Source organism: Bufo gargarizans, chromosome 1 (genome assembly GCF_014858855.1).
Source record: "Bufo gargarizans isolate SCDJY-AF-19 chromosome 1, ASM1485885v1, whole genome shotgun sequence".
Classification (NCBI taxonomy): domain Eukaryota; kingdom Metazoa; phylum Chordata; class Amphibia; order Anura; family Bufonidae; genus Bufo; species Bufo gargarizans.
Genome location: NC_058080.1, coordinates 346,251,608 through 346,267,968, shown reverse-complemented (window position 1 = coordinate 346,267,968; position 16,361 = coordinate 346,251,608). Strand labels below are relative to the sequence as shown.

General features: G+C 46.7%; 1 protein-coding gene across 2 annotated transcripts in view; it reads left to right on the top strand.

Moving 5' to 3' along the window:
- KDM4B (lysine demethylase 4B) overlaps positions 1-16,361 on the top strand; it is a 157,073-nt gene that overhangs the window by 47,834 nt on the left and 92,878 nt on the right. For both annotated transcript variants that reach the window (XM_044306685.1, XM_044306692.1), the window contains exon 6: positions 13,027-13,076. In XM_044306685.1, the coding sequence (XP_044162620.1) occupies positions 13,027-13,076 (50 nt within the window). The remainder of the gene's footprint in view (positions 1-13,026; positions 13,077-16,361) is intronic.

Below are 16,361 nucleotides of genomic sequence, written 5' to 3'. Positions count from 1 at the left end.
CAATAGAGGACCTCTGGAACTTCCCAATCCACCCTCCGGGGTCATTTGGTTGATAATGCACCACCTGCGCAATCCGGTGGAGGGACCTCTAGAAGTTCCCATTCCACCCCCTGGGTAGTTTGGTTGATAAGTCCCCACCTGCGCAGTCCGTAACTGCCAGGGGCGAGATTCTGAAGGGTAGACCTACGCGCAAGCGGACCACAGCAGGACATCTTTTCTCCTCAAATATCTCTGCACCGCTACCCTTTCTCCCTGGGTCACACTCGGACACACCCTCCCTCCCCGGAGAGGGTCAGTCCGAGGGAGGGAATCACTGATTCAGACCCTGACATGAATCCGAAGCAATCTCCCAAGTTTATGTCTACGGTGGCCAGCGGTACTTGTCGTATGCATTGCCCCCGTCCATAGGCAGAGTAATTACACTACTACGGGATACAGTACTTGCCTTATACATTGTCCCCTGCCATAGGTGGACTAAGTACAATAACACTGTTTTCAGTGCCAGGCGTATACATTCCCCGTTCTGTAGGTGGCCGAATGGCATCGCCACTGGGTTCAGTACCTGCCGTATGCATTAGCCCCTTCCATAGTTGGCGTGATGATATTATCACTGGTTACAATGTGTACTGTATGCATTACCCCCTTAATTAGGTGCAATAATTGCACTCCAACGGGGTACAGGACTCTCCATATGCACTAGTTCCCGCCGTGGGCATTAACCCCCCTTCTTAGGTGGATTATTTTCCCTACCACTGGCTTAAGTACTTGCCGTATGCAAGTTTTGCGCTGACTGGGCAAGCGCTGGCTACTACTGTGGAAGTGGTATTTGCGTTACCACTACATACTTCGGTTCTTACTGCACAGCTCATTCGTCAGGTGGTGGACTCTTCTAGCACTGAATTTGGTGGCCTCTGCGGGTGGCCCCCTCCTCTGCTGCGGTATGGGGCTGGCAATACAGTGTGACTCCCCTTGCCTGGCTTCCTCCTCAGGCGGAGTTTTTTGCACAGCCACTTAATTCTTGGCTACTTCTGTATAGCTCCGGTCTCAGATGGGGAATGGGTTTTAGAAGATGGGGAATGGGCTTTAGACCTAGCATATTCTTCTCCTGTCTTTTTCCTCCTCTGGCTCATGGTTCATAGCCACCTCGCAAGCCTTGGTAGCTCCTACGTTACTACCTTTTCTCTCATCTGCATTTGCACAAGGTATTCGTTTTGTTGCACTCCGGTCCCGACTGGTGGGCTGTGGCGCCCACCACATCCCTCCTTCTCCAGGGAATCATTCCATTGGTCCTGGGTGTGCTAAAGGTATCTAAACAAAAGATTCCCACTTTTCTCTCCAAGAGAGCAAGACATCTGGAAGCATGCGGCCTGGATGCCCTGATGTCTCCTTGACGGGAGTTCTCACTCCTTACGTGTTTTCCCCCTTCCCTCTCCTACCCAGGGTTCTACGGAAGATCAGGATGGAGGGCATTCAGACAATCCTAATCGCTCCCGATTTGCCCCGTCACGCATGGTACGTTGACCTCGTTCTCCTTCTAGGAGATGTCACTGCCACTCAGACGACCTTCTTTCTCAGGGTCCGGTCTTACATGAGCATTTAGGGTCTTTTTGTTTAACAGCGTGGCTATTGAAACTGCCATTCTGACGCGGAGAGGGTTTTCGGCGGACGTCATCTGAACTATTATGAACAACCGGTCACAAAACCGAAAATCCCTGTAGGGGTACTACTTATTGAAAATAAAAGGTACAACTTTAATAGATCAATTTATAACATGGTCTTTGATGAACCATAACCCCACAAACATTTAAAACTATCAGGTGATAGTGCTGATATACTAAGTTGCTATTAATACTGAACCCCTCAACAATGTAGCAAGGAGGGGAGAGGAGGAGTGGGAGGAGGGTGAACGGTTGTAACCTTATGTATGCAGTTACAATGCGCAGAGTGGAGATGTATCCCTAGTTAAGAGACACAATTTGATTTGGGCCCAAATCATAAATTGTATGTTCCTATCTCCATTATCTGGACTCATGTGCATGGCTTCTCACTGCCTCTGAACTAACAGTAGTACCCCCTACAGGGATTTTCGGTTTTGTGACCGGTTGTTCATTGAGGTTTTACCTCCCGAGGGTCTCTACTAGGGCCCATTCAGTAGTATTCATCTGAACTATGATTCAGTCCAGTAAGCCTGCATCACCCAAGATCTATTATAGGACCTGGAGTTCCTTCCTGGGCTTCTGTAAAGGCCGGGATATCCCCTCACTCTGTTTTTTCTATCCCCACGGTCCTATCCTTTTCTACAATCAGGGTTGGATTTTTTTGTTTAGCCCTTAGTTCCTTGATGGGTCAGGCGCCCGCGCTTCTATCCTGGGGGACACAGCTTTTCCAGCGTCCTCTGGTGCCCATGAAAACCTTCCTTCAGGGAGTGGCACATACAGTTCCTCCGTACTGTCCTCCTCTACCGCCTTGGGATCTGAATATAGTCCTCTCAGTGCTACTTCTCCCTTTGAGCCCTTGCTGGAGATCTCACTCAGACTCCTGTCCTAGAAGGTATATATTTATATTTTTTCTTGTGGCTATCACATCCATCAGAAGGGTGTCCGAGGTGGGGGCACTCTTTTGCAGATAACCCTTCCTGTTTCTTCACAAGGATAAGGCGGTTCTCCGATCCATTCCTTCTTCTTCCGAAGGTGGTCTCTGACTTCCATATCAATGAAGAAATTGTCCTTCCTTCACTGTCCCTCTCCTTTCCACCCTAGGGAAGGGAGTTGCTTCATTTGGACGTTGTCAGGGCTCTGATTTATTATTTGGCAGCCTCCAGTCTCTTCCGGCATACGGAATCCCTTTTTGTCATCCGGTGGGTCCTCGCAAGGGACTGTTGGCCTCCAAGGTGGCAATTGCACGTTGGATTCGGTCTGCATACCGCGCCCGATACAGGGTTCCACCCTTAGGTGTCACGGCTCACTCCACCAGAGTGGTGGGTGCTTCTTGGGCTCGGAGGATCACTCTTTTGCCGCACAGTTGTGTAAGGCGGCTACGTGTTCTCCTTACACACATTCACAAATTCTACCAGGGGCATACTTATGCATCGGTGGACGCTGCTTTGGGCCGCATGGTCTTGCAGGCGGCAGTTTTAGATGCCTGCAGGGACGCTCGCTTCCATGGGTCTGTGGTTTTTCCCTCCCTGTGGACTGCTTTTGGACGTCCCACGGTTCCAGTGTCCCCCAATGAATATGGATGAGAAAAGGTGATTTTTGTATAACTTACCAGTAAAATCTCTTTCTCGCTCTTCATTGGGGGACACAGCACCGACCCAGTATTATTGTTCGGCCACAGTTGTGGCAGTGCTGGTTAGAACCCCGTTGTTGCTTCCTTGGCATTGTTGGTGTTCCACATTTTTTCGTTGGTTAACTTGCATCTCCTACTGCTTGTACACAAAATGAAGCGCTCTCTCCAGGCTGGAGGGGGTATAGCTGCCATGGGAGGGGCTAAAAGCTTCTGCCTAGTGTCGACGCCTCCTAGAGGACATAGCTATACCCACGGCTCCTGTGTCTCCAAATGAAGAGCGAGAAAGAGATTTTACTGGTAAGTTATACAAAAATCTCCTTTTCAAGAATATCCTAGTATAGTGAGGATAGAACGGCATATCTAGGATGCCAAATTATTATTTTATTTATTATTAAAGCATCATTCATTCCATAGCACTGTACATATGAGAAGAGGTATACATACATAATACAGACAATTGCACTAAGCATAAACAAGACGAGTTACAAACTGATACAGAAGGAGAGGGCTCTGCCCGTGAGGGCTTACAATCTACATGTTAAACATATAGTAGGGTAGACTGGTAGAGTTAGGTTCACAAGTGTAGATAATAGATCATTGACTTCCTGCGAGAACCGCTTGATATAGCAGCAGTCACAGATTAGGTGCCAAAAGTTTGCATTTTCTGCAGAGCACCGATGACTATTAGTGTTGCAGAGACATCCCATTCTATACAGTTGGGAGGGAGATAGGTAGCTGTGATGTACAATACAAAGCTGAATAAATCGGCTATTGATAGCTGGGGAGACCCTAAGAGGCGACTCCAAGATGTGAGATATCCTCATTTGATAGACCAGGGATCATGGCTTTCCATTTATCCATTACCTTGAAGTGAGTTAAGTTTAGTTTAGTGTCAAGTAGGTGGGTGTACAAGGCTGATATGAAGCCTCGGGGTACCTGGGATCGAAATATTCCTATAAGGGGGTAGGTGGATATGGCTACCTGCGTCCCAGGAAAGTGGGCATTAAGGGCATGCCTGAGCTGCTTTTAGCGGTAAAAAGCGGCTCTAGGGAGCTGGTGTTTAGACTGGAGATGGTCAAATGTGCATATGATGCTGTCCTGGTAAACATCACCAAGACAATGGACTCTATGTGATTTTCAGAATGAGAATCTGGGGAGGAGATCAAAGGTGAGATCATGAGATTGTTCTAAAATGGGGGTCTCAGCACTAATATCCCTGAAAGCGTGGATATCCTAAGTAGCAGACCAGGCCTATATAGCTACCCTCTGGATTGGTAGGAGAACTCAGGGAAATAATGAAGGCTTTTCCAAAACTGGCCATAAAGATTTTAGACCAAGGTAGAAAGCTAAAGGAGCCTCTGAGTTAGGAATCTACTCATGTTGGATAGCCAGGATTTCGGATATCTAAGCTGCCCAGCCATGTAATAGAAGTAAAAATCAGGAAGTGACATTCCTCCTCGCATCTTGGAGCAACAGTGTTGATAGCGATAGCTTGGGCCTAGTGGATCCCCATATAAATGGAGATAATAGAGAGTTTAGTTGTTGGAAAAATCTCTTTGGTATAATGTACAGGGAATGTTCCAGGATGTATAGACATTTGGGGAGTAGGATCACTTTGATTTATAGTAAATACTAGGGATCGACCGATTATTCGTTTTACTGATATCGGCTGATATTCAGGATTTTGAACGTTATCGGCATCTATTTTGCCGATATTCTGATAATGTACCGGGAACAAGGATCGCGCTGCTGTCAACGCTCTCCGTGTTCCCTCAGCAGCACAGGGGAGAAGGAAGCAGTGTCTCCCCTGCTGCCACCAATGAGAGGAGGGAGGAGAAGAGGAGGGGAGGGGCTGTGGCCACTGCGCCACCAATGAAGATAACTTTCATTAATTCATATACAGGAGGCGGGAGCAGTGTAGCCCCCCCAGTATTAATCATTGGTGGCAGTGGCCACAGGGTCCCCTCTCCCCTCCTCAGTGGCAGTTCCAATCGGAGCCCCAGCAGTGTAAGCCTGGGGCTCCGATCGGTTACCATGGCAGCCAGGACGCTATTAAAGCCCTGGCTGCCATAGTTGGCTCCCTTGCTGCTGTGTGCACTATGCACAGAGCAGTAGGGACAGTGTTAGATCTCTATCAGGGTGAATAGGACAAGGGTTCTAGTCCCTAAGGGGGGGGCTATTAGTAAAAAAAAAACAAAAAAAAAAAACATTTTTTTGTATTATATCAAAAAGAAAGACTTTCCAAAAAAAATAAAAAAAATACACGTTAACAATAAACATATTCATTTTCAGCAGATTTGTGTAGGATTATTTTTAATTTTTTTCAAAGTATAAATTATCGGCTATCGGCCTGAAAGTTCACAGATTATCGGTATCGGCCCTTAAAAAAAAAAAAAATATCGGTCGATCCTTAGTAAATACACCCCGCAACAGATAAAGGAAGGGTACCCCAGGTGCATAATTTGTCTCTGCACTCTCTTACTGTCACCCCCCCCCCCCCCCCATTCTAGACTTTTGCAAAGTGCTGGTCTCCCTCCTTATATGAATACCCAAGTACTTGACATGGGGGACAATTGGTAGGGTTTGAATTTGGTCTGGCCAATCAGACTCATTATTAAGGGGAAGAGTGAGGATTTAGCCCAATTAATACATAATCCAGAATATTTCCCAAAGTCTTTAATGAGCTCTATTGCTTGGGGGAGAGTGTCTTCCACCCAGACATAAAAAGCACCATGTCATCTGTGTATAGGCCTATTCTATCCTCTCTATCTCCCATTTTGATGCCACAGTACATTGGGTCCTGGCAAAGACATATATATGGCAAGTGGTTCAATGGCTATAGCAAATGGCAAAGGGCATAAGGGACTTTCCTGTCTCAGATTGAAGTATAGGGATTGCAAACTGAAACAGTTTAAAGGGTTTCTGTCACCCCAATTTTTACTATTAAACAGGCTGACATTATGCATGTGAAAATGTCTGCATTTCTTTTTATTTAATTATGCCCCCGTTTTCGTGTAATTTTTAACTTTTTTATTATATGCAAATTAGCCTCTAGAAGCAGGGGGGGGCCTTGCATCTGCTCCTAGAGGCTCCGTTCGCCCACCTCATTTCCATGCCCTTCTGTCTTGATTGACAGGGTCAGGCCAGCGTTGGTTCTCCTGCCGCGTAAATGTCACGCCTGCGCCGTCCCGTTCAGTATAATGCTGGCCTGGCCCTGTAAATCAATACAGAAGGGAGTGGAAATGAGGTGGAGCCTCTAGGAGCCGTTGCAACGCCCCGCCCTGCCCCTAGAGGCTAATTTGCATATAATAAAAGTTAAAATTGCACGAAAACAGGGGCATACTTAACTGAAAGAAGTGCAGAGTTAAATTCAGGTGACCTTTTCACATGCATAATGTCAGCCTGTTTAATAGCGAAAATTGGGGTGACAGAAACTCTTTAAGGCAGTAAGTAGGTATGGCCACTCCACAGAGTCAAAGGCCTTGGCGGCATCCAAAGACGCCAAGGCCCAAGACTGGTGCTGCCGAAGCCTAATCTGAGTCACCACCTGCACACGCCGAATATTTCCGGATGTGGATTTACCGGGCATGAAGCCTGATTGGTCTGGGTGTATAATACTGAGAATACACTTATTCAACCTAGTTGCTAGTATTTTATAATCTAAATTCAGTAGAGAGATTGGGCAATATGATCGGCACTCTGTAGGGTTCTTATCTGGTTTAAGGATTAGCACTATAGTGGCATCTTGCATCGAAGGGGACAAGCGTCCAGAGGAGAAGGCCGCATCATACAGTCTCCTCAGGGGCTCCACAAGGTATTCCGAATATTTGGCATATACCTCCCGAGGAATTCCATCTGGGCCTGTGGACTTGCCAGTGGCTAGTGAGGCAATAGCCGCAGATATTTCACCTGTGGTAATTGGGGAGTCTAGCATAAGGGCATTATCTGGTGACAGTCTGGGCATCTGCAGGTCAGACAGATACAGTTGGAAGATTTTAGGCACCCTCTTAAGTAGGCCTTCAGAGTTTCCCATATAAGGATCGGGTGTCAGTAGACTCGTTTTCAGAAAATAAAACCGACAGTTTATATGGAATTCTGTCATTGTTAGTTAGGAGGGATAACCAAAAGGGGTGTATTCCCATGATGGGCCTAGTAAGTCCCTCTGTTGTGCATATACTCAGCTGTACAGGGGAGTGGTCAGATTTCCCCCGTTGCCCATAGGTCACTGACTGAATGGAGGAGCATAGAGCAGCATTGTTGATGGCATAATCTATTCGAGAGAGTGAGTCGTGACAGGAGTACAGTTTAGTGCTCGGGTTTCTGTGTCTCCAAAGTTCCACCCACCCAACTTCCAATAGTAATCTAGCGAAGGGAGTCGCTGTTTGTTGATGTGCCAAGGGGTCACCATCTGGATAAAATTTAACCAATGAGGGATCTAGAAGCATATTTCAATCTCCCAGGCATAAGACCTTTGCATGTGGAAACGCTGTGGCAAAAGAGTGCTAGATGTAGAATTTGCAGCGAGGATAGGGGGTATATACATCCCAATGATCACATACAGGGAACAATTAATGTAAGCAGATACAAATATATAGTGGCCCTATGGGTCTGCTACCAATCTCTCCACCTTCCCACGGATCAGTCAAAACCCACAATGCAAGTCAATAGGGACAGATCCTTTTTTCTTTGACACAATAGAAACTCAATCGAGTTCATGACAGATCTGTCCCGACTATGTTAAAGATAATACAACCGGATCTGTTCATAACGGATGCAGATGGTTGTATTATCAGTAACAGAAGCGTTTTTGCTGAACCCTGTCAGATCCAGCAAAAGCGCTAGTGTAAAAGTAGCCTTAAATGGGTCTCTTGCAAGCCCAGAATGTGGGGGTTGAATCCTCTCATCATAGAAAACACCATGGCCCTTTTCCACGGAGTCCCGAAGCCTTTGACGTTCCACGACATTATTTTTAGTCCTGCCATTTAAACAGCCAATATACATGACGTGGCGGTAGATTTCTACCGTAGTGCAACATGAGTGGGACCAATTCGACAGCACGACCACACCCGAAAAGGCTGTACTAAATCTGAGATATGACCTCATTGTAATGAATTCTAGTGACTGCAACTGTGCAGAGCACTAATGCAGGTAGTGCACCCCACAGTGAAAAAAACATCAGAACAACATTTAAAGAACTTACTTAGGAACAGAGAGAAAACTATACTCAAATGAAAAGTGCTAGTGGCAGGCTATGTAAAACTGACCTGTGGTCTAGCAGCTATCATGGCAAATAATATGGGGTGTACTGGTGGCAGAAATTTGACACTTGCAGTGCTCCAGATAAAAAAAATTAAAAAAAATACCTAGTAGCCATTGGCTCCTGAACTGAAAAATTTAGGAGCCAAATTGAAACCGAATCAAAATTTTGGTATCGTGAAATGCTACGCCGATCAGATCGGCGTAGGGTTGTTTTGATACCAAAATTTTTATTTGTTTTCGCCACCATAAAAAAAGTATTGCGATACTCAATACCAAAAAAAATAAAGAAATGCGTGCATTTCGCATTTTATGAAACATTCGGCCCATAATAGAACAGTCCTATTCTATTTTTGGGATCCAGCATTTTTCCCCATAGGAATGTATTAGTGCCAGATCCGGCATTCAAAATACCGGAATGCACCCGCACTAAATCCGGACCCATTCACTTCTATGGGGCAGTGCACATGAGCGGTGATTTTCACACATCACTTGTGCGTTGTGTGAAAATCGCAGCATGCTCTATGTTGTGCGTTTTTTACGCAACGCAGGCCCGATAGAAGTTAATGGGGCTGCGTGAAAATCGCAAGCAAGTGCAGATGCGGTCACAGTCTATTCACTGTATTATTTTCCCTTATGACATGGTTATAAGGGAAAATAATAGCATTCTTAATACAGAATGCATAGTAGAAGGTCAATATAATAAACATGGGTCACGCAGTGCGCCCCCCAATATAATAAACATTGGTGGCGCAGTGCACCCCCCCAACACCCCAGTATAATAAACATTGGAGGAGCATTGCGCCCCCCCAATATAATAAATACTGGTGGCACAGTGCGCCCCCCCAATATAATAAACATTGGTGGCGCAGTGCGCCCCCCCAATATAATGAACATTGGCGCAGTGCGCCCCTCAACACCCCAGTATAATAAACATTGGTGGAGCAGTGCGCCCCCCCAATATAATAAACATTGGCGCAGTGCGCCCCCCAACGCCCCAGTATAATAAACATTGGTGGCGCAGTGCGCCCCCCTTCTCAATATAATAAACATTGGTGGCGCAGTGCTCCCCCCTTCTCAATATAATAAACATTGGTGGCGCAGTGCGCCCCCCAATATAATAAACATTTGTGGCGCAGTGCACCCCCCCCAACACCCCAGTATACTAAACATTGGTGGCGCAGTGGGCAGTGCCAATGAGGGTTAAAAAAAATAATAATAATTAACTCACCTCCTCCAATTGATCGTCTCCTGTTCTTTCTTCAGGACCTGTGGTGACATCATTGTGCTCATCACATGATACATCACATGATACATCACATGATACATCACAAGATACATCACAAGATACATCACAAGATACATCACAAGATACATCACAAGATACATCACAAGATACATCACAAGATACATCACAAGATACATCACAAGATACATCACAAGATACATCACAAGATACATCACAAGATACATCACAAGATACATCACAAGATACATCACAAGATACATCACAAGATACATCACAAGATACATCACAAGATACATCACAAGATACATCACAAGATACATCACAAGATACATCACATGATACATCACATGATACATCACATGATACATCACCATGGTAATGGTCCATGTGATGAGCTCAGTGACCTCACCACAGGTCCTGAAGAAAGAACAGGAGACCGGCAGCTACGCTATCAACTGGAGGAGGTGAGTTAATTTTTTTATTTTTTTAACTCTCATTGGCACTTCCCACTGAGCCACCAATGTTTCTTATACTGGGGGGGCGCACTGTGCCACCAATGTTTCTTATACAAATACGGGAGGCGGGTGCCGGAATCAAATAGCCGGCACCCAACCTTTGTGACAGGGAGCTGCGATCAGCGGCAGTTAACCCCTCAGGTACCGCACCTGAAGGGTTAACTCCACTGCAGCTGATCGTAGCTCCCTGTCAGGCTATTGATTCCGGCACCCGCCTCCTGTATTTGTATTACAGGTCAGTTTTCTTCTTGGTGGCGCAGTGGCCACAGCCCCTCCCCTCCTCCTCTTCCTCCCGACACTTCTTATTGGCGGAGGCAGCAGCACAGGGGGGGAGGGAGAGACTCCTCCACTGCGCTGCTGAGAAGAACATCGGCGGGGGCAGAGAACTATCAGCTCCTGTACCCCGCCGCTGTATTCAACTGCATAGCTGCGGCGGCAGGTCTGGTCGCAAATTGTGACAAGACTAAAAAGTCTTGTTGCCATTTGTAAATTCTAAGTCGCATTGGCCGACCATTTTGGTCGCCATCTGGAGCCCTGACTTGCACAGAACAATCACATAGAGCAGCTAAACCATGAGACCCATACCCAACTCTGAGCAAAGGGTTCGCGCCCACCGTATAATAGGTGTAGGTCGTAATTAACAATTATTTCCTCCGGCTCAGACATGGTATGTAGCTGCTATAAACACAGTTATGAATAAGTATCTAATACAAAGTAATGTCTTGCAGCAGATGAGTTATTGGCTATGCCATGTCTAGGAGAGCAAAGGGGAAAGCTAGAGAGGAGCATAGGAGAGACAGAGCAGGCCCCAGAATGGGCTGCGGTAAGTCAGTGAGGCAACTTGCTGGTCGGAGTAGGCTTTCCGGTGGTATGGATGAACTAATCTCTGTGACCTGAACGGTCACTATCTGCCGTCGATCCATGCGTTTGCCTTGGAGGGTGTGGTGAAGAATCTCTGTCTCGCCAATCGCCACAGCTGGGTAGGCCAGAGAGTACGGCAGGCTCATCTCCCGTAGCCTCTGCACAGCCGTAAAGGTCGCTATTCTCTTTTGCAGTTCAGCTGAGTAGTCGGGGAACACCATAATGGTTATTGTCAAAGCGAAGTTCCGGCTTACGCCGGGCTAGTTGCAGAACGTGGTCCCGGTCTGTGGAATTGAGAAGACGGGCGAGCATAGGGCGTGGTGTGGAACCTGGTGGTGGTGGTTTGATGGGAACAGGGTGCACATGTTCTACAGCAAACGCAGAGAAGTTACCCTCTGGTAAGGTGCATTTGATCCAATTGAGCATAAATTTGCATGGGTTAGTCCCTTCAGCCCGCTCCGGCAGACCAACAATTCGCAGGTTATTACGCCTCAGGCAATTTTCATAATCATGGCATTTCTGTTGCCAAGTCTACTTTCTTCTCTAGTGCAGTGAGCTGCACAGGGATGGGGTTGGTTAAGTCCTCAAGGCTGGAGATGTGATCCTCCGTCTACTTGACCTGGTCCCTCAGGCTGTGCAAATCTTATCTAAGCAGGCCGAGGTCGACCCTGACCACCTCCATCTTGCCTGATAAAGTGGCTCTGAAGGTAGATATAGCTTGCAGGAGTTGAGCCGTAACCTGCTTCAGCGTGGGTTCTGTCTCGGAGGCCTGGTCATCCTCCTCGTTGGGCATCGCTGCAGGAGTGGAAGGCTGTGAAAAGGAGCCACCGCCATCTTGGGACTCCAAGCTGGCGAACTCTTTGAGCCTCTCAGCCGCTGTAATCTCCATGCTCTGTCTCCGGGGTTTACCCAACCTTCTACTTCCAGGTCGGGAAATTTTAGCGCTGTCAGTTCAGGATGGTTAGAGTTGAGGGTCTTTCTGGCGGAGCTCACTCACACAAGTCTGCTCATAGTCGCGGCAGGCCACGCCCCCGGGGATAATCCTTTTTATTGTTGGAATATCTTTTTCTGGTCACATACCTGATGAGCAGTATAGTTAAAGGGGTTGTCCGGGTTCAGAGCTGAACCCGGACATACCCTTATTTTCACCCCAGCAGCCCTCCTGAGCCTGGCATCGGAGCATCTCATGCTCCGATGCGCTCCCGTGCCCTGCGCTAGATCGCGCAGGGCATGGGCTCTTGTGTTTTCAATAACACACTGCCGGGCGGTAACTTCCGCCCAGCGGTGTGTTCGGTGACGTCACCGGCTCTGAGGGGCGGGCTTTAGCTCTGCCCTAGCCGTTTTACTGGCTAGGGCAGAGCCAAATCCCGCCCATCAGTGCCGGTGACGTCACCGGGCTGCCTGTCAGCCCCATAGAGAGCCCCGGTACGTCACCGGAACTCAGAAAAATGCCTTTGCCCTGCGCGATTTAGCGCAGGGCAAAGGAGAGCATCGGAGCATGAACTGCTCCGATGCTCATGTCAGGGGGGCTGCCGGGGTGAAAATGGAGGGATGTCCAGGTTCAGCTCTGAACCTGGACAACCCCTTTAAGAAACATATCCAAATGCTTATATAGAAGCCAAATCTAGATGACTATAGATATTTCACCGGTTACCTGCTGGATTTATCATTTAATGAAGCAGCTCTAATGCATGGTGTGTGGTCTAAGACAAGGTCTACGCAGAGCAGCAGTCTCCAATAAACATGTTCATCTATAAATACTATGAATGCAAACATTACTTTCGCATACAGTTTCGTGAATCATATTTATTTGGCATGTCTATATTCATGACTTTTTTTACCTCTACAATTTCACAGGTATGCAATTCCCCCTGAACATGGAAAAAGGCTGGAACGTTTGGCAAAAGGTGTGATAAGTATGAATGTTCCTTTTCCATAAAGGCTTACTTGTTTAGGCTCTGTTCACATTTGTGTTGGGGCTCAGTTTTGGAGCCTCTGTAGGAGATTGCTTCATATTTGACTGGAAAAATAGCGCTATGTTTAGTAAAACAATGGACGCATGGATGTAAATCATTGGAGTCCATTGGCCACCACATCTAACACTGAGATGTGGTCTCTGTTAGGGTCGTTTTGATACCATAAAAAACTATTGCGATACTCAATACTACGCTATACCACTCGGAAAAAATGAAACGCCAAAAAAAGCAATTTATGGAACATCTGGCCTATAATAGAACAGTCCGATCCTATTTTTTGGGGGGAGGGGCAAAAGTGACTTATTGTTTATATATTTTATATGTAAAATTGGGAAAGGGGGTGATTTATACTTTAATATTGTTGTTTTTGTTTTAATTTTTATTTAATTACTTAGGGGCTAGAACCTGAGGTATCTTAATCCCTTGTAATAGATCCTGTTCACCCTCATAGAGCTCTAACACTCTCCCTGCTGCCCTGGGCTTTGTGCACACAGCAGCAGGGAGCTTACCATGGCAGCCACGGCTTCAGTAGCGTCCTGGCTGCCATGGTAACCGATCGGAGCCCTAGGATTACACTGCTGGGGCTCTGATCAGAAGCTGCCACTGCACCACCAATGAGGAGGAGGAGAGGGGACCCTGTGGCCACTGCCACCAATGATTTTAATACTGGGGGAGGGGTGCACTGCGCCACCAATGATTTTAATATTGGGGAGTTGAAGGGAGGAAGCGCACTGCGCCACCAATGATTTTAATATTGGGGAGTTGAAGGGAGGAAGCGCACTGCGCCACCAATGATTTTAATATTGGCGGGGTTGAGGGAAGGGGGCGCACTGAGCCACAAATTATTTTAATACTGTGGTGGAGGGGGGGAGGGCGCACTGCGCCACCAATAATAATTAACGTTTAATACAGGAGGCGGGTGCGGCACCTGAGGGGTTCACTTCCCCCTGATCACAGTTCCCCGCCAGCACCCGCCTCCTGGATTTGTATTAAAAGTTTTATTAGTGGTGCAGTGCAACCACCCCTCTCTCCTCATTGGTGGCAGCAGCAGCACAGGGGGGAGGGAGAGAGTGCTTCCTTCTCCCCTGTGCTGCTGAGGAGAACACTGAGCGCGCTTGCTCTGTGATACTAGACTGTGCAATAGCGAAGCCTAGTATTGAAAAAAAGGCAAATCCCGGTATCGAGGTCGATACCAGACAAAAGTATCGATTGGGTATTGAAAATTCGATACCCGAAACAACCCTAGTCTCTGTTATAGACAAAAATTCAAACACAGATCTGAACAGAGCCTTAGGTGAATGTTTAGCTGGTCAACCATCTTTGTTAAAACCAAATTCTTTTTGCCAGAATGTACAGTGTCAATATTTATTTATGCTTGTAACCAACCTACATTGTTGAAAATTACTAGTATTGAGAACTTTTATGTATGGAAAATGGTAAGGTAAATCTAAATATGCTGAACATAATGAAATTCCTGACCTTGCAATATGCGGTCTGCAACCTATGGCTATCTAGCTATTTAGAATTGTATATAAAAAATCTATGAGAAGAAGATTTTACAGTGAATATTGAAGTGTTATTATCTTTAAGAATAAGTAGGTTTTCACATGTGTAAGACCATGGCTTGGGTTTCAAGCCCCTGCAGTCTAGCTGGAACAGGTTAAGGACACCTGGGAACATTGAGAAGAAGACAGAAATAACAAATTCACTCAATGCTTGTGCAGTGTACATCATCCTCTCTGAGCACTAAATAAGAGAACAGCTCAGAAAGACGAGCACCACAGTGTTAGGGCTGATGCGCGGGTCCGCAATATACGGGCAATAGCCGTGCGCACACCGTATCACGTGTCCATAATCCAGGCGTTACAGTGCAGAACAGAGGCACAGATTTGATGCTGTAGTGCTTCCGTGCATGCAATACTTTTTGGCGATGCGACCCCATTCAAGTGAATGGGTCAGAGTCTTCAGTTGTCGGTGCCCGTGCATTAAGAACCGGCACACCTTACTCCTGGAGGTATTTACTCATGTATATCCCATACCAGTGATGTTTCGACCACAGTGAGTCTTTTTAAATGTAGAGAATAGATTAATTATGAGCATCAATGCCATTTGCTATTAGTTAAGCATCTAGACCTTTTTTAAATGCTGATTATCTGCCCTTCCTACCTCTTGAGGTAGGGCATTCCATAGTTTGAATAACTATGGGTTAATGTTCCCAGACCTTTGTAAAGTCCTGGAATGTATAAATAATGTACCAGTTCTTTTTATTGAACACACATGTATTTGACTATCGTGACATAGTGAGGGGCTGTGTCTGGCCATGCAGGTATTTTCCTCCCAGCATGTGTACGTTCCAGCCAGGTGAGGTCAAATACCGGAACAGAGTTTAAGTGCCTTTCTGGGTTTTGGCAGCACCTGGCTGTCCTAAAATAGGCAGCTGGGCTCAGCAGAGATGTCTCTGTTTTGGGGATCTGAGGCTTTGTGCATGCTGGAGGGCTGAGAGCCGCATGTCGGGGAAACGGGCCCCCTAAAGCCTGCTGTGGACTACTGGAGGCAGAACTGCCAGCAAGGTCACTTGTGTTTTATGAACTTTCCATTGTGTGTGAATTAACACCAAGACTGCAAAGTTCCGTGCTGTTTTGTGCAATTGCCTCAAGTGTGAATGAACACTGATGTTTTGACTTAAGAACTTGTATTTTGCCCCTATCTACCAGAGTGAAACCCCACAATTGGTGGAGGGATGCCGGCAATAGCAGTGAGGCTGGCATAAACGCTGATTATATTTTGGTTTCTGCATTTTTCAGGCACTGTTGTATGTTGTACATTAAACCAGCTGTATTACAACCAGTGCACCATGACAAAATGGAGGCTGTGTGAAGGCCCTCATGGAGGCTAATCTGCAGCAGCGAGAGACAAACCTGCAGCAACGGGCTGAGGTGGTCGCTCCATTCCAGGCATCTGATTCCCAGTGGGTGTGTTTCGACTTGCCGGACGATCAAGTGGCTGACTACCAAAAAGTAAAGGGTGAGATTTTGGCAAGACTGGGGGTGAATGTGTTGGTCCGGGCCCAGCGAGTACATCAGTGGGGGTTGAAGGTGGCTGAGCCTGCGAGGACCCAGTATTATGACTTGCTCAACCTCTTGCAAAAGTGTTGACAGCCTGATGTGCTGAGTCCCACGGCTGTGCTGGATCGACTATTGGCTGATATGTTTGGAG